Raw genomic sequence first — 23,766 nt, 5'->3', positions numbered from 1 at the left:
AAATTGTAAAGTTGATTAAAATGACATGCTCTATCTGAATTTTGACTTTATTGTCCCTATAAAGCTAAAGCTGGAGTTAGCATATAAAGAGCATTGCTGTCCCTGACCAGAATTAGAAATTGATTACATAGGAGTTAAAGACATAGTTAACAAAAAACATTCATTTAATAATAAAATTATATAACAATTTATGAGTGTTTTATTGTAATAGAATGTAATTAGCAGATCTGAGGATATTCTCTACTCCATTACATTTACTATAAACACACAGGTAAAGCCCAGCTTGGAGCTGTTGGCAATGCAATTCTTGAGCTGAAAATGTCTAAGGAAGCAATCAGAAGAGACAGTTGCATACAGCAGCCACTCAATCTGCATAGGAGCTGCAGTGCTTGCGGCACTTGAGCAGTACTTTGCTTATGTGTTTAACCTATTTGAGGGGAATAAAACACATAGGGTTGATCAAATTTGATTTGCAATTATGGCACAAATGGTTGTAAATGCTTCTCTGGGATCCCCTTTGTTCAGAAATAGCAGACATATATGGCTTTGGCGTTGCTTTTTGGCATTTAGAAGGCTGCTAAATGCTGCTGCGCATCACACGTGTATTATGGCTAGCAGTGAAGGGGTTAATTAGGTAGCTTGTAGGGAGCTTGCAGGGTTAATTTTAGCTTTAGTGTAGAGATCAGCCTGACACATCACACCCCCTGATTCCTCCCAAACAGCTCTCTTACCTCCCCCACCCCACAATTGTCCCCGCCATCTTAAGTACTGGCAGAAAGTCTGCCAGTACTAAAATAAAAGCTCTCTCTGATTTTTTTTGATTTTTAAAATAGGCATATTTACATATGCTGCTCTGTAGGATCCCCCCTTAGCCCCCAGCCTCCATGACCCTCCCCAACCTCCCCCTCTACCTTCTTGGGAGCCATCTTGGGTACTGGCAGCTGTCTGCCAGTACCCAGTTTACAATATAAGAAATGTATATTTTTTTAATTTTTTATTTTTTTTCTGTAGTGTAGCTTCCAACCCCCACCCCCTCCCAGATCCCTTAGATAATTTTTTTGGGGCATTCCCTCCCACCCTTTCTCCCACTTATAATACTTTTTTTTTCTGCAGTGTAGCGGTTCCCACCTGCTTCCTCCCCGTGCACGCCTGTCGCCCCCGTGCGCGCCCCCGGAGACCCCGCTCCCCTCTCAGACGCAGAACCCATCAGTGGCCACCCACCCGCCTCCCACTTCAGCTCCCACCCACCAACGAATGCGGCCATCGATGTCCGGTGCAGAGAGGGAACATGGGGGAAGGGAGTAAACAGTGTCACTATATACAGTATGGGGGGGCTGGACTATGTCACAGACTACTGTGGTCACTTTATAAAGTACTGGGGCGGGCAGGGGCAGGCCAGCCATCTCACGGCAGATTACAGACTGTGTCACTGACTCACTATATACAGTACTGGTGGGTTAAACAGTGTCACTATATACAGTAATAGGGGGTCAGCCCATCTCACAGACTGTGGGTACAGGGTACCTCCTTTTGCAGACGTAATCTGATTCACATTGTTTTCTGTGTTAAATGCTAAAAAAAAATGTGTATCAAATAAAAAACAATTGGGGGTTGGGGGGGGCCCTTCTTAGATTCTTGCACCTGGGCCCTGTGGTTTCTAGTTACGCCTCTGGGCTGATTGATCCTTTGAGCTCATAAGTTGGAACCACTGCAAGCAACATTTTATTGAAGCATTATAACACTTTAGACTATAAAACTTGTTTTATTTGAGGTCTTCTCCTTAAATAGATATAAAACCTAAAATGTTTCTTTCATGATAGAGCAAGCAACTTTAAACAACTTTCTAATTTACTTCTATTATCAATATTTCTTAATTCAATTGGTATCTTTTATTAAAAAGCAGGGATGTAAGCTTAGGAACTGGCCCATTACTGGAGCACTATAGGGCAGCAGTTTTCCAGGAATGTTACCCATTTGCAAGAGCACTAGGTGGCAGAACTATTTCCCGCCATTTAGTGCTCCAGACCTACCTAGGTATCTCTTCAACACAGAATATCATGAGAACTGAGCAAATTTTATAATAGAAATAAATTGATAATGGTATGCTGTCTGAATCACAAAATATCCCTTTAAAGAACATTATTACTTGTTCCAAAATATTGGAAAGCAATTGTCTATGCTATTGTGAACAATGTTATACATTCACATTTATTTATAAACATAGCTATTTCAAATAAAAAAATAAAGATAAAATGAACTATTTGTGAACAATTTAATACACTACAGCAGGTAAAAATAGATCACTGGGAACACATTAAATTGATGGGGGGGGACGCAGTACTCTGTCCCTTTAAGTGAACAATAACCCAATAATATTTATTTCTCACACAGATGTTCTTCTCACCCTTTCTGCAATCTCTCTGACAACTTGCAGTTTGATAACTTTAGACGTCCCTTCGTCACGAGACACACTCTCTAAAAGTGGAAAATCATCAGGTAGAAATCAGGATTCATCACGCCACATTCCAGTTCAACGCTCAGATATACACAAGACTCTTTCCCATCTTACCTGCAGACTCAAACTCCTGGGGCATTTCAGCACAAAGCTTCTGATGGGCAATGTCTGTGATTGGACCCAGAATAACTACTGGTCGTTTATAGCTTGCTGTTGGAAGACATGATAGACCATGAAACGTGAGTTTAATAAAAGCAAAAAGGAAGGGAGTGCCTGCGATATAAAAAGTTAACCCTTCACATTACCTTCTCTAAGCACCACCCTCTCATATGGAGGGTATTTGGCTTTGCTAGTCAGGGCAGAGAGGTCCTCTCTGCTCTTCCTTAGCAGCTTCTTTGCCCCCCGTAGACCCCTTAATTTCCAAAACTCAGCTCGAGGGCCAGATGATGACGGTGGTTTCAAGACATTCTCTAGACTGGCGTACTGCTCCGCCCTACAATTGTACAGAAAATTACTATTTTATCATAACCATCCATTTACTAATATATTTAGCAGAGATGCACCAACACAAATAGCTGTGATCATTGACATTTACAGAATATTACAGTTACAGTCTAAAAATGGGAAGGGTAATCTGTCCATGAGGAACTCTCCAAGGTGTCAAAAGGACAGATTACTTTTGACATCTATGTTATCAGCATATTGATGATCCTGAAATACACGAATTGAGGGTCCTAAGAATAATTTGTAGACTGAAGCGGTCCTTGTGGAAGTCTACAAATTTCTCGAATGTCCCTCATTTTAGGTGTATTTCAGGATCATCAGTATGATGTAGATGTAGATATCAATGTCTTTACTTGCTATTGACATCTGTCTTGTTGTATAGAGTTCATCATGGGAAGGTTCTCCTTCCCATTTAAAGCTAACAGCAGAACCGCAACCTAGGCAGCCTCAACACAGTACACTGGGCAAAGTACTGTGTGATGTAGTACCTACATCCAATTAAAGATTTAACCAAGGGGTTAAAGATTGCAGTCTCTGTATATTTGTTGGGGACCTAAGCCATATTGTGAATGAATGATGTTGTAGGAATAGTGCCCTATGGGTAAACTCCTATATCTAAACCATATCATTTCCAAGAGTAACTATATATATCTACCTAGAACTCTATCTAGATAGATAGATAGATAGATAGATAGATAGATAGATAGATATAAACACACATATACTGTATGTATATAAATATATATATATATATATATATATATATACACACACAATTTATAACAACAACAAATATTTTGAACTGCTATATAAAACCAAAAATACAATTACAAAACAAATAGGACAGCTCTTTAAAAATTGCATTGTATAGACCAACAAGGATAAAACATGTACCAGAGAAACAGTGCGCCGTACACCAGATAGTTAAAAAGTTAACAATATACTCTTTACAAGAAAAAAAAATAGCAATACAATGTAAAAAATTAAAATAAAAGCACAAAAAGTGATCACATACAAAAAGTGAACAAAATAAATGTGATACAAATCCAAACAAAGGATATAAACATGAGTCTTTGTCAGGATCAGCGATACAGATAACGGAAATCCGATGTATATCTATATATAGGTGCTTATAAAAAAGAGGTACAATAGTGTGATATTGTAAACACACAGCTTAGATGATTTTACTACAGGTGTATACTCACACTTTAGAGAGCGGATACACAGCTCTGGGTGAATCGCTGTCTCGGTATAAGCCACCGAGTCAGCTATACAATGATACAGGAACAATTTCCATAGAGCACCCTCTATCAGCCTGAGGAAACAGCGTAACTGCTGAGAAACGCGTTGCATATCTGGGGGTACAGACTGTGTATACCCACCAGTTTTTAACACTGTATTGTTTGAATTTTATATGGTTTTAATAAATCAGTTTTTAAACTACAAACAGTGTTTACAAGCCCTAATTGCCAGATGCACATATGTGTTGTGCCTACTGTTTGGTTCCTCACTGTGAGTGTGTTTGAGCTGTCCCTGGACTACGTACAGCTGTCGGGAGGAGGTGAGCTGACACACCTATATACTGCAAGCCTGCATCTACTAGCACATAAGGGTGCTCTATGGAAATTGTTCCTATATCGTTGTATAGCTGACTCAGTGGCTTATACCGAGAGTGCGATTCCCCCAGGACTGTGTATCAGCTCTCTAAAGTGCGAGTATACACCTGTAGTAAAATCATCTAAGCTGTGTGTTTACGATATCACACTATTGTTCCTCTTTTTTATAAGCAGCTATATATAGATATACATCAGATTTCCAGTCATCTGTATCGCTAATCCTGACAGCGTTGTGAATCAGGACTGCCATATACACAAGCTTAAAGTAGCTCTAGAAAGTGTGAGTACACATCTTTTTATACTATATACATCTGATCCATTGAGATATTACACTATATCAGATTTTCTCTTTAAAGGGACACTGAACCCAAATTTTTTCTTTCAAGATTCAGATAAAGTATGCTATTTTAATCAACTTTCTAATTTACTCCTATTATTAAATTTTCTTCATTCTCTTGGTATATTTATTTGAAATGCAAGAATATAAGTTTAGATGCCGGCCCATTTTTGGTGAACAACCTGGGTTATCCTTGCTGATTGGTGGATAAATTCATCCACCAATAAAAAAAGTGCTGTCCAGAGTTCTGAAACCCAAAAAAAGCTTAGATGCCTTCTTTTCAAATACAGATAGCAAGAGAACGAAGAACAATTGATAATAGAAGTAAATTAGAAAGTTGCTTAAAATTGCATGCTCTATCTGAAATGTGAAAGACAACATTTGGGTTCAGTGTCCCTTAAAGATCCATTGGGAACCCAGGATATAATAGTGGACTTTTTTGATTCATGTGACACACCATTTGGAGCTCATTGGAAATAGAAAGACATTCACGTTTATATCCTTTGTTTGGATTTGTATCACATTTATTTTGTAATACAAATGTATAAAAGTCCAATAAGAAGTGTGATGACAATGTTAAACTTATACTGGAACAACGAAACAACTGAAATGACATAGCACTGCTATTTGCACAAAAGTCTGACCAGACAGTTTCTTCTCCACGCGTTTCAGGGTCACACCCGTTACTAATTTCTGCTCTTTCCTTTATTTCAGTGCAAGTATTGGTTTAATTTTTTTTTGACGTTATTGGCAAAGTCCTGCAAAGATATCCTGCTTATGTGCTTTACAGATAGATGGATAGATGGATAGATAGATAGATATGTATCTGTTACCTGCTGCGGTTAGGGAGTATTCCCTTTTGCATTTCTTTCAGGTCTCTGGCCACGCGCATGGCAAGCCAACTTCCCAGCTTCCCACGGTACATAGTGTCCAGAACATGGAAGATCTCTCCCCGCGTGAAGCTCAAGCTCGAAGGAGTATCCGCCTCATAATCAAAATGAGTACGAATATAGAAAGAGTCCCCAACATTAGACTTAATCATTTTCCTGTAAACTGTAGAAGACAACAGTTACCTCACAGTATGTACTTCACGCTATCATTAATCATGAGCTGGAGTGGGGTACTGATGTGTCAAATATACCAACAAATGTAAACAGCAAATAAGATGTATAAAAAGAGGGCATTAATGCAAAAGAAAAGAAAAAAAAAATACTGGCCTTATATACATTTTTGGTAAAACCTCACCTTGAGTACAGTTTTGGGGGCCAATTATTAAAAAAGACATTAAAACACTAAAAACATTTTAGTATGAAAGTATTGTAGATAACCCCCTCCCTTTAGTCATGAGTGCCATCATATGAATTAACATCTATTAGATCAGGGTTTTTTAAATCATAGGCAGTGGACCTCCACCACTGACGAAATTGACATAACAGCGTGTGTCCCCCCAATAATAGATTCTTTAATGAGAAAAAATAAAAATAATATTTAGTTTTAATTTGGGGGATTTATATCTGAACCAGGTTTCAAACAAAGCTCTCAAGAGCTGATTCTGCTAGACTATAAGAGTGCTTCACTCATGTTTCAATTTGCACTTATACCTACATCCCGCCCTTTGCCTTTTTCAACCACGACATGGTGAGTGACAGCTCTTAAAAACCATTCTATCATTTTACAAACTTTGGGTTTCTACCTGAAATTATTTACTCACAACTACTGCAATCATGTGACAAATGGTTATAAAAGCTTCTCTGGAATGCCATCTGTTCAGAAGAAATAGCAGACATGTATGGGTTTGCCATTTGTTTTTGGTAATCAGGTATGCTCAGGAACAGCAACGTACTACATCTTGCTGCTGATTGGTGGCTACACATTTTATTTCTTGTCAGTGGCTGACCAGATGAGTCTATCTATCCCTTCATACCAGTGCACATTTACAGTAACTCTCCTTCAGATATCCTCAGTGTAACATAGGTTTCATAATGGTAGCACATAGAAGGGAGGTGCTTGTAATGTATTTACTGTTTAATGCCCTTTAATAAAATAAATTAAAGGGATAGTATAGTCAAAATTAAACTCACACGATTCGGCTAGAGCATGCAATTTTAAGCAACTTTCTAATTTACTCCTATTACAATTTTTTCTTTGTGCTCTTGGAATCTTTATTTTAAAAAGCAGGAATGTAAGCATAGAATCCAGCCCATTTTTGGTTCAGCACCTGGTTAGCGCTTACTGATTGGTGTCTTAATGTAGCCATCCAATTAGCAAGAGCTACCCAGTTGTTGAATCAAAAATGGGCCAACTCCTAAGCTTACTTTCCATCTTTTTAAAATAAAGATACCAAGAGAACGAAGAAAAATTGATATTAGGAGTAAATTAGAAAGTTGCTTAAAATTGCATGCTCCATCTGAATCATAAAAGTTTATTTTTGACTATACTATACCTTTAAGCATTTTTTAAATTTGTGACAAGATTAAAAAGGGAATTTCAAGTCTTCATCAGATGAACCTATAAAGATGGCTTCCAGCCACAGTGCATTGGGCATCCAGTTGTACCAAATGAATAATTATATGAACAGACTATGAGAGTGCCGAGTATCAACCTTGAAAGGGAAGAGTTAGTAAACCCTCACTGCATGGCGCTTGACTTACTGTCTTCTTTGCCCTGTATTAAGAATATAACCTCCTCATTCTGCGGAAGCTCCATCAGGTAATTCACAGCATCTTCACGTGTCATATTATGGAAACTGGTCTCGTTTACCTGGACAAAGATACACCTTGTATTATTATTTTTTTTAAACGTTTATTTTGCCACCAACCATGTGCCACAAGAAAAAAAGAATACAAAAGTTAATGTCTTGCAATACAGACTTGAAATACAATAATAATAAAAAAAAACATTTATATAGCTTTTCAGATAAGCAATGAAACTAAACACATACTGTATATGTATATCTGTGGTTTTAAGACACATTGCTGGGTATTTTATCTCATTTGTAAAATGTATTTTCTTTCATGTAATTAGCAAGAGTCCATGAGCTAGTGACGTATGGGATATACATTCCTACCAGGAGGGGCAAAGTTTCCCAAACCTTAAAATGCCTATAAATACACCCCTCACCACACCCACAATTCAGTTTTACAAACTTTGCCTCCGATGGAGGTGGTGAAGTAAGTTTGTGCTAGATTCTACGTTGATATGCGCTCCGCAGCAAGTTGGAGCCCGGTTTTCCTCTCAGCGTGCAGTGAATGTCAGAGGGATGTGAGGAGAGTATTGCCTATTTGAATGCAGTGATCTCCTTCTACGGGGTCTATTTCATAGGTTCTCTGTTATCGGTCGTAGAGATTCATCTCTTACCTCCCTTTTCAGATCGACGATGTACTCTTATATATACCATTACCTCTGCTGATTCTCGTTTCAGTACTGGTTTGGCTTTCTACAAACATGTAGATGAGTGTCCTGGGGTAAGTAAATCTTATTTTCTGTGACACTCTAAGCTATGGTTGGGCACTTTATTTATAAAGTTCTAAATATATGTATTCAAAAATTTATTTGCCTTGACTCAGAATGTTCAACTTTCCTTATTTTTCAGACAGTCAGTTTCATATTTGGGATAAATGCATTTGTTTCAATCATTTTTTCTTACCTTAAAAAATTTTGACTTTTTCCCTGTGGGCTGTTAGGCTCGCGGGGGCAGAAAATGCTTCATTTTATTGCGTCATTCTTGGCGCGGACTTTTTTGGCGCAAAATTTTTTTTCTGTTTCCGGCGTCATACGTGTCGCCGGAAGTTGCGTCTTTTTTGACGTTTTTTTGCGTCAAAAATGTCGGCGTTCCGGATGTGGCGTCATATTTGGCGCCAAAAGCATTTAGGCGCCAAATAATGTGGGCGTCTTTTTTGGCGCTAAAAAATATGGGCGTCATTTTTGTCTCCACATTATTTAAGTCTCATTATTTATTGCTTCTGGTTGCTAGAAGCTTGTTTACTGGCATTTTTTTCCCATTCCTGAAACTGTCATTTAAGGAATTTGATCAATTTTGCTTTATATGTTGTTTTTTTCTTTTACATATTGCAAGATGTTCCACGTTGCAACTGAGTCAGAAGATACTTCAGGAAAATCACTGCACAGTGCTGGAGCTACCAAGCTAAGTGTATCTGCTATAAACTTTTGGTATCTGTTTCTCCAGCTGTTATTTGTATTGCATGTCATGTCAAACTTATTAATGCAGATAAAATTTCCTTTAGTACTGTTACATTACCTGTTGCTGTTCCGTCAACATCTAATTTTCAGAGTCTTCCTGATAACATAAGAGATTTTATTTTTTAAATCCATTAAGAAGGCTATGTCTGTTATTTCTCCTTCTAGTATACATAAAAGTCTTTTAAAACTTCTCTTTTTTCAGATGAATTTTTAAATGAACATCATCGTTCTGATACTGATAATGGTTCTTCTGGTTCAGAGGTTTCGGTCTCAGAGGTTGATGCTAATAAATCTTTGTATTTGTTCAAGATGGAATTTATTCGTTCTTTACTTAAAGAAGTGTTATTTGCATTAGAAATAGAGGATTCTGGTCCTCTTGATACTAAATGTAAACGTTTAAATAAGGTTTTTAAATCTCCTGTAGTTATTCCAGAAGTGTTTTATCTCCCTGATGCTATTTCTGAAGTAATTTCCAGGGAATGGAATAATTTGGGTAATTTATTTACTCCTTCTAGACGTTTAAGCAAATTATATCCTGTGCCATCTGACAGATTAGAGTTTTTTGGGACAAAAATCCCTAAGGTTATGGGGCTGTCTCTACTCCTGCTAATGTACTACTATTCCTACGGCAGATAGTACTTGATTTAAGGATCCTTTAGATAGGAAAATTGAAATCCTTTCTAAGAAAAGCTTCCTTATGTTCAGGTAATCTTCTTAGACCTGCTATATTTTTAGCGGATGTTGCTGCAGCTTCAACTTTTTGGTTAGAAGCTTTAGCGCAACAAGTAACAGATCATAATTTTATAGCATTATTATTATTCTATAACATGCTAATAATTTTATTGGTGATACCATCTTTTGATATCATTAGAGTTGATGTCAGGTATATGTCTCTAGCTATTTTAGCTAGAAAAGCTTTATGGATTAAACTTGGAATGCTTACATGTCTTCTAAGTCAACTTTGCTTTCCCTTTCTTTCCAGGGTAAATAATCATTTTCGTTCCTTTCCTCACAACAAGGAACAAAAGCCTGATCCTTCATCCTCAGGAGCGGTATCAGTTTGGAAACTATTTCCAGTTTGGAATATATCCAAGCCTTATAGAAACCTATAGCCAGCTCCTAAGTACCTATGAAGGCGCGGCCCTTATTCCAGCTCAGCTGGTATGGGGCAGATTACGTTTTCTTCAAAGAAATTTGGATCAATTCCGTTCTTAATCTCTGGTTTCAGAAACATTGTTTCAGAAAGGTACAGAATTGGCTTCAAGTTAAGGCCTCCTGCTAAGAGATTCTTTTCTTCCCGTGTCCCAGTTAACACAGCAAAGGCTCAGCATTTCTGAAATGTGTTTCAGATCTAGAGTTGGCTGGAGTATTTATGCCAGTTCCAGTTCTGGAACAGGGGCTGGGGTTTTATTTTATCTCTTCATTGTACCAAAGAAGGTCAATTCCTTCAGACCAGTTCCGGATCTATCATTATTGAATCGTTATGTTAGGATACCAACATTCAAGATGGTTACTGTAGGACTATCCTGCCTTTTGTTTGGCAAGGGCATTATATGTCTACAATAGATTTACAGGATGTGTATCTGCATATTCCGATTCATCCAGATCACTTTTAGTGTCTGAGATTCTCTTTTTAGACAAGCATTACCAGTTTTGTGGCTCTACCGTTTGGCCTAGCCTCAGTTCCAAGAATTTTTTTCAAAGGTTCTCGGTGCCCTTGTTCTGTAATCAGAGAATAGGGTTTTGGTATTTCCTTATTTGGACGATATCTTGGTACTTGCTCAGTCTTCTCATTTCCGAAGAATCTCATACGAATCGACTTGTGTTGTTTCTTCAAGTTCATGGTTGGAGGATCAATTTACCAATCAGTTCATTGATTCCTCAGACAAGGGTAACCTTTTTAGGTTTCTAGATAAATTCAGCGTCTATGACTCTGTCCTTGTCAGACAGGAGAAGTTTAACATTGATATCAGCTTGTCAAAACCTTCAGTCACAATCATTCCCTTTGGTAGCCTTATGCATGGAAATGTTGGGTCTTAGGACTGCCGCATCAGATGCGATCTCCTTTGCTCGTTTTCACATGCGACCTCTTCAGCTCTGTATGCTGAACCAATGGTGCAGGGATTACTCAAAGATATCTCAATTAATATCTTTAAACCGATTTTACGACACTCTCTGACATGGTGGACAGATCACTATCGTTTAGTTCAGGGGGCTTCTTTGTTCTTCTGACCTGGACTATAATCTCAACAGATGCAAGTCTTACAGGTTGGGGAGCTGTGTGGGGGTATCTGACGGCACAAGGGGTTTGGGAATCTCAGGAGGTGAGATTTCCGATCAATATTTTGGAACTCCGTGCAATTTTCAGAGCTCTTCAGTCTTGGCCTCTTCTGAAGAGAGAGTTGTTCATTTGTTTTCAGATAGACAATGTCACAACTGTGGCATACATCAATCATCAAGGAGGGACTCACAGTCCTCTGGCTATGAAAGAAGTATCTCGAATTTTGGTTTGGGCGGAATCCAGCTCCTGTCTAATCTCTGCGGTTCATATCCCAGGTATGGACAATTGGAAAGCGGATTATCTCAGTCGCCAAACGTTGCATCCGGGCGAATGGTCTCTTCACCCAGAGGTATTTCTTCAGATTGTTCAATGTGGGAACTTCCAGAAATAGATCTGATGGCTTCTCATCTAAACAAGAAACTTCCCAGGTATCTGTCTAGATCCCGGGATCCTCAGGCGGAGGCAGTGGATGCATTATCTCTTCCTTGGAAGTATCATCCTGTCTATATCTTTCCGCCTCTAGTTCTTCTTCCAAGAGTAATCTCCAAGATTCTGAAGGAATGCTCGTTTGTTCTGCTGGTAGCTCCAGCATGGCCTCACAGGTTTTGGTATGCGGATCTTGTCCGGATGGCCTCTTGCCAACCGTGGACTCTTCCGTTAAGACCAGACCTTTTGTCTCAAGGTCCTTTTTTCCATCAGGATCTGAAATCCTTAAATTTAAAGGTATGGAGATTGAACGCTTGATTCTTGGTCAAAGAGGTTTCTTTGACTCTGTGATTAATACTATGTTACAGGCTCGTAAATCTGTATCCAGAGAGATATATTATAGAGTCTGGAAGACTTGTATTTCTTGGTGTCTTTCTCATCATTTTTCTTGGCATTCTTTTAGAATACCGAGAATATTACAGTTTCTTCAGGATGGTTTAGATAAGGGTTTGTCCGCAAGTTCCTTGAAAGGTCAAATCTCTGCTCTTTCTGTTCTTTTTCACAGAAAGATTGCTATTCTTCCTGATATTCATTGTTTTGTACAAGCTTTGGTTCGTATAAAGCCTGTCATTAAGTCAATTTCTCCTCCTTGGAGTTTGAATTTGGTTCTGGGGGCTCTTCTAGCTCCTCCATTTGAACCTATGCATTCATTGGATATTAAATTACTTTCTAGGAAAGTTTTGTTCCTTTTGGCCATCTCTTCTGCCAGAAGAGTTTCTGAATTATCTGCTCTTTCTTGTGAGTCTCCTTTTCTGATTTTTCATCAGGATAAGGCGGTGTTGCGAACTTCTTTTGAATTTTTACCTAAGTTGTGAATTCCAACAACATTAGTAGAGACATTGTGGTTCCTTCATTATGTCCTAATCCTAAGAATTCTAAGGAGAAATCGTTGCATTCTTTGGATGTTATTAGAGCTTTGAAATATTATGTTGAAGCTACTAAGTCTTTCCGAAAGACTTCTAGTTTATTTGTTATCTTTCCGGTTTTAGAAAGGCCAGAAAACTTCTGCCATTTCTTTGGCATCTTGGTTGAAATCTTTAATTCATCTTGCCTATGTTGAGTCGGGTAAGACTCCGCCTCATAGGATTACAGCTCATTCTACTAGGTCAGTTTCTACTTCCTGGGCGTTTAGGAATGAAGCTTCGGTTGATCAAATTTGCAAAGCGGCAACTTGGTCCTCTTTGCATACTTTTACCAAATTCTACCATTTTGTTGTATTTTCTTCTTCTGAAGCAGTTTTTGGTAGAAAAGTACTTCAGGCAGCAGTTTCAGTTTGAATCTTCTGCTTATGTTTTTCATTAAACTTTATATTGGGTGTGGATTATTTTCAGCAGGAATTGGCTGTCTTTATTTTATCCCTCCCTCTCTAGTGACTCTTGCGTGGAAAGATCCACATCTTGGGTAGTCATTATCCCATACGTCACTAGCTCATGGACTCTTGCTAATTACATGAAAGAAAACATAATTTATGTAAGAACTTACCTGATAAATTCATTTCTTTTATATTAGCAAGAGTCCATGAGGCCCGCCCTTTTTTTGTGGTGGTTATGATTTTTTTGTATAAAGCACAATTATTCCAATTCCTTATTTTATATGCTTTTGCACTTTTTTCTTATCACCCCACTTCTTGGCTATTCGTTAAACTGAATTGTGGGTGTGGTGAGGGGTGTATTTATAGGCATTTTAAGGTTTGGGTAACTTTGCCCCTCCTGGTAGGAATGTATATCCCATACGTCACTAGCTCATGGACTCTTGCTAATATGAAAGAAATGAATTTATCAGGTAAGTTCTTACATAAATTATGTTATTTTACTATTCATACATTTATGTTTGTGTTTGTGTTTAAATAGGTCATAATACAAACACAATTAGTTTTTGTACAATATCTGGAATCACCTGCAGGATTTGGTCTCCCTCTTTCATGCCCTCTTTTGCTGCAGGGCTCCCATCCTGCACAGCAGCAACAAATATTCCCACATCATTGCCCCCCGCAAGGCGCAGTCCAATACTTTTTTCCTTCATAAACTGGACAAGGTGGGCATCAGGGCTGTATCTGGTGATGACAAATTGAAAGAAGGATAAAATAAGAGTGGCAACCAGAACGAATGGTAAATAGGTTAGGATAAAGATATCAGATTATAAGAAAAAGGGCTGAAATACTGTATAGTATAAAATGTGGTACCCTGCTCGCAGGTCATCTCTCTCCCTCCTGTTCAAAATCTCGGGCTCCTCTTGGTAATCGGATATGAGCTGGGGAGTCTCTACGGCCACTTCTAAGACAGTAAATAAGACGTTAGAGCCTTTATATAGAGGCTATAAGTGTACACTAAGTTAAAGGGACATTGTACTTAATTTGTTCTCCGTCTTGTATGTGAACGAGTAGTAGTTAAATATGTTAAGATATTTTTTTCATGACCAAAAAGGTTAAGAGGACATGAAACCCAATTTTTTTTATAATTCAGATAGAGAATGCAATTTTAAATAACCTTCCAATTTATTTCTATCTAATTAGTTTTTGTTCTTTTTGTATCCCTTGTTGAAAAAATATACCTAGGTAAACACAGATGTTGTGGATTGGTTACCATTGGCTTTTAGCTAACTCCCAGTAGTCCATTGCTGCTCCTTCAATAAAGGATAGCAAGAGAATGATGCACATTTTATAATAGAAGTTAATTAGAAAGTGGTTTAAAATGTATGTTCTATCTGAATCATAAAAGAAAAATGTTGGGTTTTATGCCCGTTTAATCAGAGACTGAAACTAACATGAAGTACATGCTTTTGTACAACTAACATGCGGTTAATACTTCGGTATATATTGCTTATTGGCTGATAAAAACAACTCTCACATAAAAAAAAGTTGGTTTATTGTACCCAGGAACATCCATAAAAAACAAAATTTATGCTTACTTGATAAATGTATTTCTTTCTTGACACGATGAGTCCACGGATCATCTAATTACTATTGGGAATATCACTCCTGCCCAGCAGGAGGCGGCAAAGAGCATCACAGCAAAGCTGTTAAATATCACCTCCCTTCCCTCCAACCCCAGTCATTCGACCGAAGTAAAAGGAGAGAAAGGAAGCAACAAGGTGCAGAGGTGTCTGAGGTTTATAGTATGACAAGAACCTGTCTTAAAAAAAACAGGGCGGGCCAAGGACTCAACGTGTCAAGAAATAAATTTATCAGGTAAGCATAAATTTTGTTTTCTTTCTAATAACACGATGATTCCACGGATCATCTAATTACTATTGGGAATCAATACCCAAGCTAGAAGACACAGATGATACGGGAGGAACAAGACAGGGAACCTAAACCGAAGGCACCACTGCTTGAAGAACCTTTCTCCTAAAAGAAGCCTCAGCCAAGGCAAAGGTATCAAATTTATAGAATTTAGAAAAAGTGTGAAGAGAGGACCAAGTTGCAGCCTTGCAAATCTGTTCCACAGAAACTTCATTTTTGAATGCCCAGCAGGGCCGCCATCAGGGGGTGACAGGGGTGACTCCTGTCAGGGGCCCAATGGGCCAGGGGGGGCCCATGAGGCAAGAACTTAAAAAAAAAAAAAAAAAGCAGCCACCAGTGGGTACTACAGCAGAGTGCTAATTGAGCATGGGAAATGTTATTACAAGGAGTAAAGTATTAGCATTTGAGAGGATTTCTGAGTGTGCACTAAACCACTATGCACAGTGTGAGACAGACTTGGCACTTTGTTTGTACAGTGTGTGCCTGAGTCAATTTTGAATTCACAGAATTATTTTTGTTTGCACATTTACAAATATGATTCTTTAAAAAGCGATCTCTTAATTTCTGCAATTTTTATTAGCATGCATGTCACACACTGTTGATTTAGGGGATACAAGGTGCATAAATGTTTCCTCCTGTGAGTGTTTCTCTGGGTGTCTGTGTTTTTGTCTTTGTGTTTTGGTTTGTGTGTCTATGAGTGTGTATGTATTTTTTTTTCTGTGGGTCTCTCTGTGAGGGTGGGTGTGTATGTCTTTGTGCATTTTCTGTGGATGTCTGTGAGGGTGTGTGCATATGTCTTTGAGCTTTTTCTATGAGTGTCTCTGTAAGGGTGTGTGTATGTTTGTCTTTGTGCATTTTCTCTGGATGCCTCTGTGAGAGTGGGTGTGTATGTCTGTGTTTTCTGTGGATGTCTCTGTGAGGGTGTGTGTGTATGTCTGTGTTTTCCGTGGATGTCTCTGTGAGGGTGTGTGTTTTCTGTGGGTGTCTCTGTGAGGGTGTGTGTATGTATTTGTGTGTTTTCTGTGGATGTCTCAGTGAGGGTGTGTGTATGTATGTCTTTGTGTGTTTTCTGTCGGTGTCTCTCTCTGTGTGTGTATGTCTTTGTGTGTTTTCTTTGTGTGTTTTCTGAGGCTGTCTCTGTCGGTGTTTCCTTGGGTGTATGTGCAAGTTTGTGTGTGTGTCCATTGTCTGTTCCTTTTTATGACATTTTGACCTTACTACTGGTTATTCACATCTTTCTACAGACTTTGAGACTAATGAGACCTATTCCGGAAGTCACCAATCCACCATTTAATCTTTAAATTATTCTTAGGCAGTTCAGGGCCCTTCCTTTCAGCCACTGCATGCTGTTGTCATCATTTAGTTGGCATCTTCCTTTACAAAAAGATAATCAGAACTCCATATTTTGTTTTCTAAATCTCCTTTTTATACAAAACTGATTACTTGTCAGGTCAATGTATACAAGTGCTGAGTGTCTGTTTGGGTGTCTATATGTGAATCCTTATGTGTGAGTGTGTGTTTCAGTGTATGAGTGGGTCTGTTTTTGTGTATGTTATTACCTTTACAACATTTCCAAGTTTAAATAGACACTTAAGAATAAGGTGCATATACGTTTTAGTCACTTGGTCAGAAATTGCACATGTCAAAGGAGGGGGGGGCCTGATCAATGGTTAAGTCAGGGGCCCCAAAATTTCTAGTGGCGGCCCTGATGCCCAGGAAGAGGAAACAGCCCTCGTAGAATGAGCAGTAACTCTCTCAGGAGGCTGCTGTCCAGCAGTTTCATAGGCCAAGCAAATGATACTCTTCAGCCACAAAGAGAAGTAGCCGTAGCTTTCTTCCCCTTACGTTTTCCAGAGAAAACTACAAACAGAGCAGAAGACTGAGGAAAATCCTTAGTCGCCTGTAAATAGAATTTCAATGTACGCACCACATCCAGATTGTGCAGCAGACATTCCTTCTGAGAAGAAGGGTTAGGACACAAGGAAGGAACAACAATCTCCTGATTAATGTTCCAATCTGAAACCATCTTAGTGAGAAACCCTAACTTAGTACACAAAACTACCTTATCCAAATGAAAAATAAGATAAGGAGACTCATACTGTAATGCAGAGAGCTCTGAAACTCTACAAGCAGATGAAATAGCAACCAGAAACAAAACCTTCCAAGATAATAACTTAATATCTAAGGAATGCATAGGCTCAAACGGAGCCTGTTGAAGAACTTTAAGAACTAGATTAAGACTCCAGGGAGGAGTAACCGGCTTAAACACAGGCCTGATTCTGACCAAGGCCTGACAGAATGATTGCACTTCTGGTACATCCGCCAGACGTTTATGTAACAAAATAGACAAGGCAGATATTTGACCCTTTAGGGAGCATGTTGATAAACCCTTCTCCAAACCCTCTTGGAGAAAAGCCAAAATTCTAGGAATCTGAACTCTACTCCAAGAGTAGCCTTTGGATTCACACCAATGCAGATATTTACACCATATCTTATGGTAAAACTTTCTAGTCACAGGCTTACGCGCCTGAATCATAGTCTCAATGACCGATTCTGAAAATCCACGCTTAGATAAAATTAAGCATTCAATCTCCAAGCAGTCAGCTTTAGAGAAACTAGGTTTGGATGAAAGAAGGGACCCTGAAGTAGAAGGTCCTTCCTCAATGGAAGTCTCCAAGGTGGACGAGACGACATCTCCAACAGGTCTGCATATCAGATGAGGATCACAGACACCCTCTCCTGTTTGATTCGAGCAATGACTTGAGGGAGGAGAGCGAACAGAGGAAATAGGTATGCAAGACTGAAATTCCAAGGTACCACCAGATCCCTTGACCTCGACCCGTACTCAGGAAACTTGGCATTCTGCCGAGATGCCAAGAGATCCAGCTCCGGCTGTCCCCATTTAAGAATCAAGCTGGAAAACACTTCCGGATGGAGTTCCCATTCCCCCGGGTGAAAGGTCTGTCTGCTCAGAAAATCCGCCTCCCAGTTGTCCACTCCTGGGATATGGATCGCCAACAGGCAGCAGTTGTGGGACTCCGCCCACTGAATTACCTTGGCTACCTCTGCCATGGCCAAGGAACTCCGAGTTGCCCCCTGATGGTTGATGTAAGCCTTTGAAGTTATGTTGTCTGACTGGAACCTGATAAACCGGGTCAAAGCTAACTGAGGCCAGACCAGAAGAGCATTGAAGATTGCTCTCAGCTCCAGAATGTTTATGGGTAAAACAGACTCCAACCAAGTCCATGTCCCCTGAGCCTTTAGAGAGCCCCAGACTGCTCCCCATCCCAGTAGGCTGGTGTCTGTTGTCACAATCACCTAGGTGGGTCTGCACAAAGCAGGTTCCCTGGGAGAGATGTTCCTGAGACAACCACCAAAGGAGAGAATCCCTTGTCTCCTGCTCCAGATGTACTTGTGGAGACAGATCCACATAATCTCCGTTCCACAGCCTGAGCATGCACAACTGCAGAGGCCTGAGGTGGAAATGGGCAAACAGGATGATGTCCATGGCTGCTACCATCAGGCCGATTACCTCCATGCATTGAGCCACTGATGGCCGAGGAGAGGACTGAAGCGCTAGACAGGAATTCAAAATCTTTGAAAACTATCCTTGTAGTTGGAACTAAGGAACTCTTTTCCAAATTCATCTTCGATCCGTGAGATCACAGGAAGGATAACATTTTTGTGAGGGATCTTGCTTGATGAAAGGATGGCGCCTGAACAAGAATGTCGTCCAGATACGGTACCACTGCAATGCCCCGCAATCGGAGCACCGCCAACATGGATCCCAGAACCTTTGAGAAAATTCTGGGAGCTGTGGCAAGGCCGAATTGAAGAGCCAAAAACTGGAAGTGTTTGTCTAGAAATGCAAACCTCAAACTTGTGATGGTCCCTGTGGATGGGAACATGCAGGTACGCGTCCTTTAAATCTACCGTTGTCATAAATTGACCCTCTTGAACCAAGGGAAGAATGGAACAAATAGTTTCCATCTTGAAGGACGGTACTCTGAGGAATTTGTTTAGACTTTTGAGATCTAAAATTGGTCTGAACGTTCCCTCTTTTTTGGGAACCATGAACAGATTGGAGTAAAATCCTAGACCCTGATCCTGTATTGGAACAGGAACTATCACTCCCAGGTCGGAAAGATCTTGAACACAGTGTAAGAACGCCTCTCTTTTTATCTGGTCTACAGATAATCTTGAGAGAAGAAACCTGCCCCTGGGAGGAACAGTTTTGAACTCTAGTTTGTATCCCTGGGACACGATGTCCACCGCCCAGGGATCCTGAAACCAGGACTGAGCGAAAAAAGATAGTCTTCCCCCCACAAGATCCGGTCCCGGATCGGGGGCAGACCCTTCATACTGACTTTGAGTCATTGGCAGGTTTCTTAGCTTGCTTTCCATTGTTTCATGACTGGTTGGATCTCCAGGAAGGCTCGGACTGTTCCTGTTTTGTAGAGGGAGAGGAAGGCTTGCCCTTGAAGTTTCGAAAGGAACAAAAATTACCTCGACGTCCCTTCTGCTTATTTCTCTTATCCTGAGGGAGGAAATTACCTTTTCCTCCCGTAATGTCGGAAATTATCTCAGCCAGACCCGGCCCAAACAAGGTCTTTCCCTTGTAAGGGATCACCAAAAGCTTAGACTTAGATGTCACATCCGCAGACCAGGACTTCAACCATAAGGCTCTGTGAGCCAATAAGGCAAAACCAGAAAGTTTTGCTCCTAGTTTAATAACCTGCAGGGAGGCATTTGTAATAAAATAATTGGCCAACTTTAGGGCCTTAATTCTATCCTGGCTCTCTTCGAGGGGAGTGTCTGTCCGAATAGAATCAGACAACACATCAATCCAGTATGCCGCTGCACTAGTGACAGTAGCAATACACACCGCAGGTTGCCATTGTAAACCCTGGTGTACATACATTTTCTTGAGTAACCCCTCTAATTTCTTGTCCATAGGATCTTTAAAGTAACAACTATCTTATATGGGAATAGTGGTCTTCTTAGCTAGCGTGGAAATTGCTCCTTCCACCTTGGGTACCGTCTGCCAAGACTCCTTGATAGAGTCTGCTATAGGAAACATCTTCTTAAATATAGGGGATGGAGAAAAAAGGATACCCAGTCTCTCCCATTCCCTAGCAATAATCTCTGTAGCTCGATCTGGTACAGGAAAAACCTCCACCATGGAAGGAATATCAAAATACTTGTTTGGTTTACTAGACTTCTTTAGATTGACTACGACAGTAGTGTTGGAGTCGTACAGGGTAGCTAAAACCTCCTTAAGTAACAAACTGAGGTGTTCGAGCTTAAACCTGAAAGAAACAACTTCAGTATCAGCCAAAGGAATTACACTGTGAGTCTGAGATTTCACCCTCGGATGCTACCGAAGTATCCTCTTCCTCAGATTTCTGGGAAGGGACATTCGGAATAGCCACTACTGTGTAAGCAACCTTATTCACTGATTGTTTACATTTCCTCTTGCGCTTTCCCTGCAGCATGGGAAGAGCAGACAATGCATCAGATACCGTTGAGGACATTAGAGAAGCGATGTCTTGCAAGGTAACTCCAGGTGGAGTAATAGAGGAAGCGCAGGGCACTGGCTGTATGGACTCTAAGTTTTGGGACGCTTGAGGAGAAAGCTGCAGCATATCTTGAACATTGTCAGAAGACTCCTGAACAGCATCCGCCTTAGACAATGTTGGCTCAGGAAAAAGTCTATCCCTGAAATGTAAAGGCCTCTTGGTCCATCTTTATTCACTAATAAACAGGATAAATAAACAAACTGATATTTTATTTAGAAAATATCCCACAAAAAAAAAACGTTACTGTCCCTTTAATTTTTAAAACGAAACAGCTTTATTTTTCTTCAGTAAAATTATAAAGTAGCACAAAAATCACTCTGGACAACCTCTACACCTCAGCTTAGCTGAGGTGCTTACCTGCCTGACTGAAAACGGAGCGACTATCCTGCTAGAAAATCCGGACTCAACTGCTATTCTCTCTGAAGTGAAGACCAGTAACCGTTATACAGCTAATGACTGACGCAGCAAGCTCCGCTCCCTAACACAGGAAGTGAAGGGGGGAAAAGGCGCACAACAGAAAAAGCCGTCTCAGCTAGCCCCGCCCATCATGGGAGTTATAGCGTTAACCTCCCGATCGGCTAAAAGAATCACCCTAGCCTCAGGGAGTAAAGTAATAATCAAAACACCACCTCTGAGCCATCTCTCCTCGTCCCCAGTGCCTGCTATTGCTGCCAATAAAATTATCCTCCAAACATAGGTGAATGTCTCTTGTCCCACCATTATAATGTAAAGTGCCATCCTTTATTTTCTGCAATGTGTCCCAGAAAAATTAAAGTTAGCACTTACCTTTAGACTTATGCCAGGCAGCACAGCAGCTCACTAGGTTTGAGAAGGTCAGTTCCCTCACATGGACCTGTGGATAAAAACAAAGACTGAGTAATCTTACTCAGGCTTGCACGATTAGGGCAGCATTAAATACATGGGAGGCACAGTGAGGATTGTACCCCACAAGTTCCCATTGCTTGAAAGCCACCACTTCTCTACTGAAGAGACTGATATGGACTACGACTACACCCTAGGACAAAGCAGTACAATCTTGTATTGCTAAAAAATAATAAACTCTTGATTGAAGAATCTTCTTTCTAACTCCTAAACTTTACCACTTCCTTGCTCTAACGTAGACAAAGAGAATGACTGGGGTTGGAGGGAAGGGAGGTGATATTTAACAGTTTTGCTGTGGTGCTCTTTGCCGCCTCCTGCTGGGCAGGAGTGAAATTCCCAATAGTATTTAGATAATCTGTGGACTCATCGTGTCATTAGAAAGAAAAAGGCAGAGCAATACAATTTGAAATATTCTATTTTAGTTGGAATAGAGCAAGTGCATAAGTAAAATGTTTTTTTAAAGAGAATAGAAGATGGGTGCAACCTGTTGGTGAGGGGGGAAACACGTGAGATGTATCATTTAGCTCTGGCTCAGCTGTCCACAAATCCGAAGTCCCGTTCAACCTTGGTCTCTCTCTGAGAAAAGGGAAAATGAATGACAGGTGTAAAATAAAGAAATTATTGTATAAGGAGGTTTTAAATTAAAGTCAGAAAAAAGGGTACGGTTGGGGTCCGTTTGTGAACACTTAGGGTACAACTGCTGTGGTTGTATCCTCAATGGATCATAATTACACCTTAAGGAACTAATATGTACCATTTAGTGGTAAATAAGGTACAAATATGTTTCCAACTGTCAAAGGGTCCATGTCTGTACCATTCAATCCCCCCAAAAAATGTACAATCACTTGTGTGGCTAAAATGTCGAGGGGGATGGGCAGTCACCCAAAATGAATGCAACATACATGTTGTACAGTAAAATTATGTTCAATCGTTGTTGGTAATATGCAAGACGCGGGCAAAGCAAAAAGAAAAAAAAATACTTAATAACCCATATATTCAATGATACTGTGTTGCTGGTTCTAAATAGCAAACAAGCACTTAACATTTTAATGTTTATATTTAGAGCATCAAGATGTTAACTTTTAAACATAAAGCAAATGTATTAACTAAAATTACAAAGAAAAAAAAATGTTTTAAACTCTATAAAATAAACAAGAGCTGTTTAAGAACCAGTTTGTAAAAAATAAAATTGTAACCGTTCCCCAATCACATACATGGACATTGTGTAACATGCCATAGCGCCATCTATTGGTTGAAGGTTCCTTGACATGTGTAACACAGCTCCATCTATTGGTAGAAGGTTAATCACCAAAATGTGTAGTGGGGAAATAGATGCATTTGCATATATTTTGCATAGAGTGACAATTCAATGTATTGTTGTGAGTTTTATCGTTTATCCCTCCCCCGAATCCCCCTTCTTTTCGTTAGTTATATTTTATTATTAGATGAAAAAATGAGGGTGTAATACACACCAATGTGTATTACTACCCTTAGGGGGCGCCTCCTATAGCCTATCAACCAGGTTCGCTCCAGGTTCGCTCCAAGCTTTGCTAACCTTTATATGGGTAGCTTTGAACATCTGTATATTTACAACTCACAGTTTGGAGCGAACCTGGTGTTCTATGGCCGCTATATTGATGATCTCCTTTTCATCTTTAAAGGCACTGAGGAAAATATCCTTAACTTTGTCACACATTTGAATAACAACAACTTCGGGATATCTTTCACATATAATATTCAAAAGGAACAAATTGAATTTCTTGATTTAGTCCTTGGTAGATCTCCAAATGGAAAAGTATCATCAAAAACCTTTTTCAAGACAGTTGACTGCAACAGTTTTCTTCACTTTGAGAGCAACCACTATAAATGTTGGGAAATGAATGTCCCTTACGGACAATTTAGACGGATTAGGAGAAATTGTTCATCTATTGATGATTATGACACACAGGCCAAAATTATTGGCGAGAGATTTCTTGAAAAAGGCTATCCACCAGACTTGATATCCAGGGAGATGGATAGGGTCAGGAAAGAAGATAGGTCGAATTATTTCATTAACGAAGCTAAAAACCAAACTGTTTTCAAGGATACTAATCCCCCCTCTTCATTACCAGATATAATTCTAACCACCTTGCAGTAAATAAAATTCTCAAGAAACACTGGTCTATCCTTACCAATGATCCTACCC

At 39.6% G+C, this 23,766-nt stretch overlaps 1 protein-coding gene across 2 annotated transcripts in view; it reads right to left on the bottom strand.

Moving 5' to 3' along the window:
* The window catches only part of TJP3 (tight junction protein 3), a 111,919-nt gene that overhangs the window by 18,794 nt on the left and 69,359 nt on the right, over positions 1–23,766 (bottom strand). For both annotated transcript variants that reach the window (XM_053703130.1, XM_053703129.1), the window contains exons 9-16: positions 22,066–22,157; positions 14,062–14,152; positions 13,776–13,932; positions 7,564–7,672; positions 5,746–5,965; positions 2,761–2,948; positions 2,570–2,665; positions 2,405–2,475 (exon numbers count right to left, since the gene is read on the bottom strand). In XM_053703130.1, coding sequence (XP_053559105.1) covers positions 2,405–2,475; positions 2,570–2,665; positions 2,761–2,948; positions 5,746–5,965; positions 7,564–7,672; positions 13,776–13,932; positions 14,062–14,152; positions 22,066–22,157 — 1,024 coding nt within the window. The remainder of the gene's footprint in view (positions 1–2,404; positions 2,476–2,569; positions 2,666–2,760; positions 2,949–5,745; positions 5,966–7,563; positions 7,673–13,775; positions 13,933–14,061; positions 14,153–22,065; positions 22,158–23,766) is intronic.

This window comes from Bombina bombina, chromosome 2, assembly GCF_027579735.1.
Source record: "Bombina bombina isolate aBomBom1 chromosome 2, aBomBom1.pri, whole genome shotgun sequence".
NCBI classification, from domain to species: Eukaryota; Metazoa; Chordata; class Amphibia; order Anura; family Bombinatoridae; genus Bombina; species Bombina bombina.
Note: the sequence above shows the minus strand (reverse complement) of the source record. Positions and strands in the feature narration are given on the sequence as shown.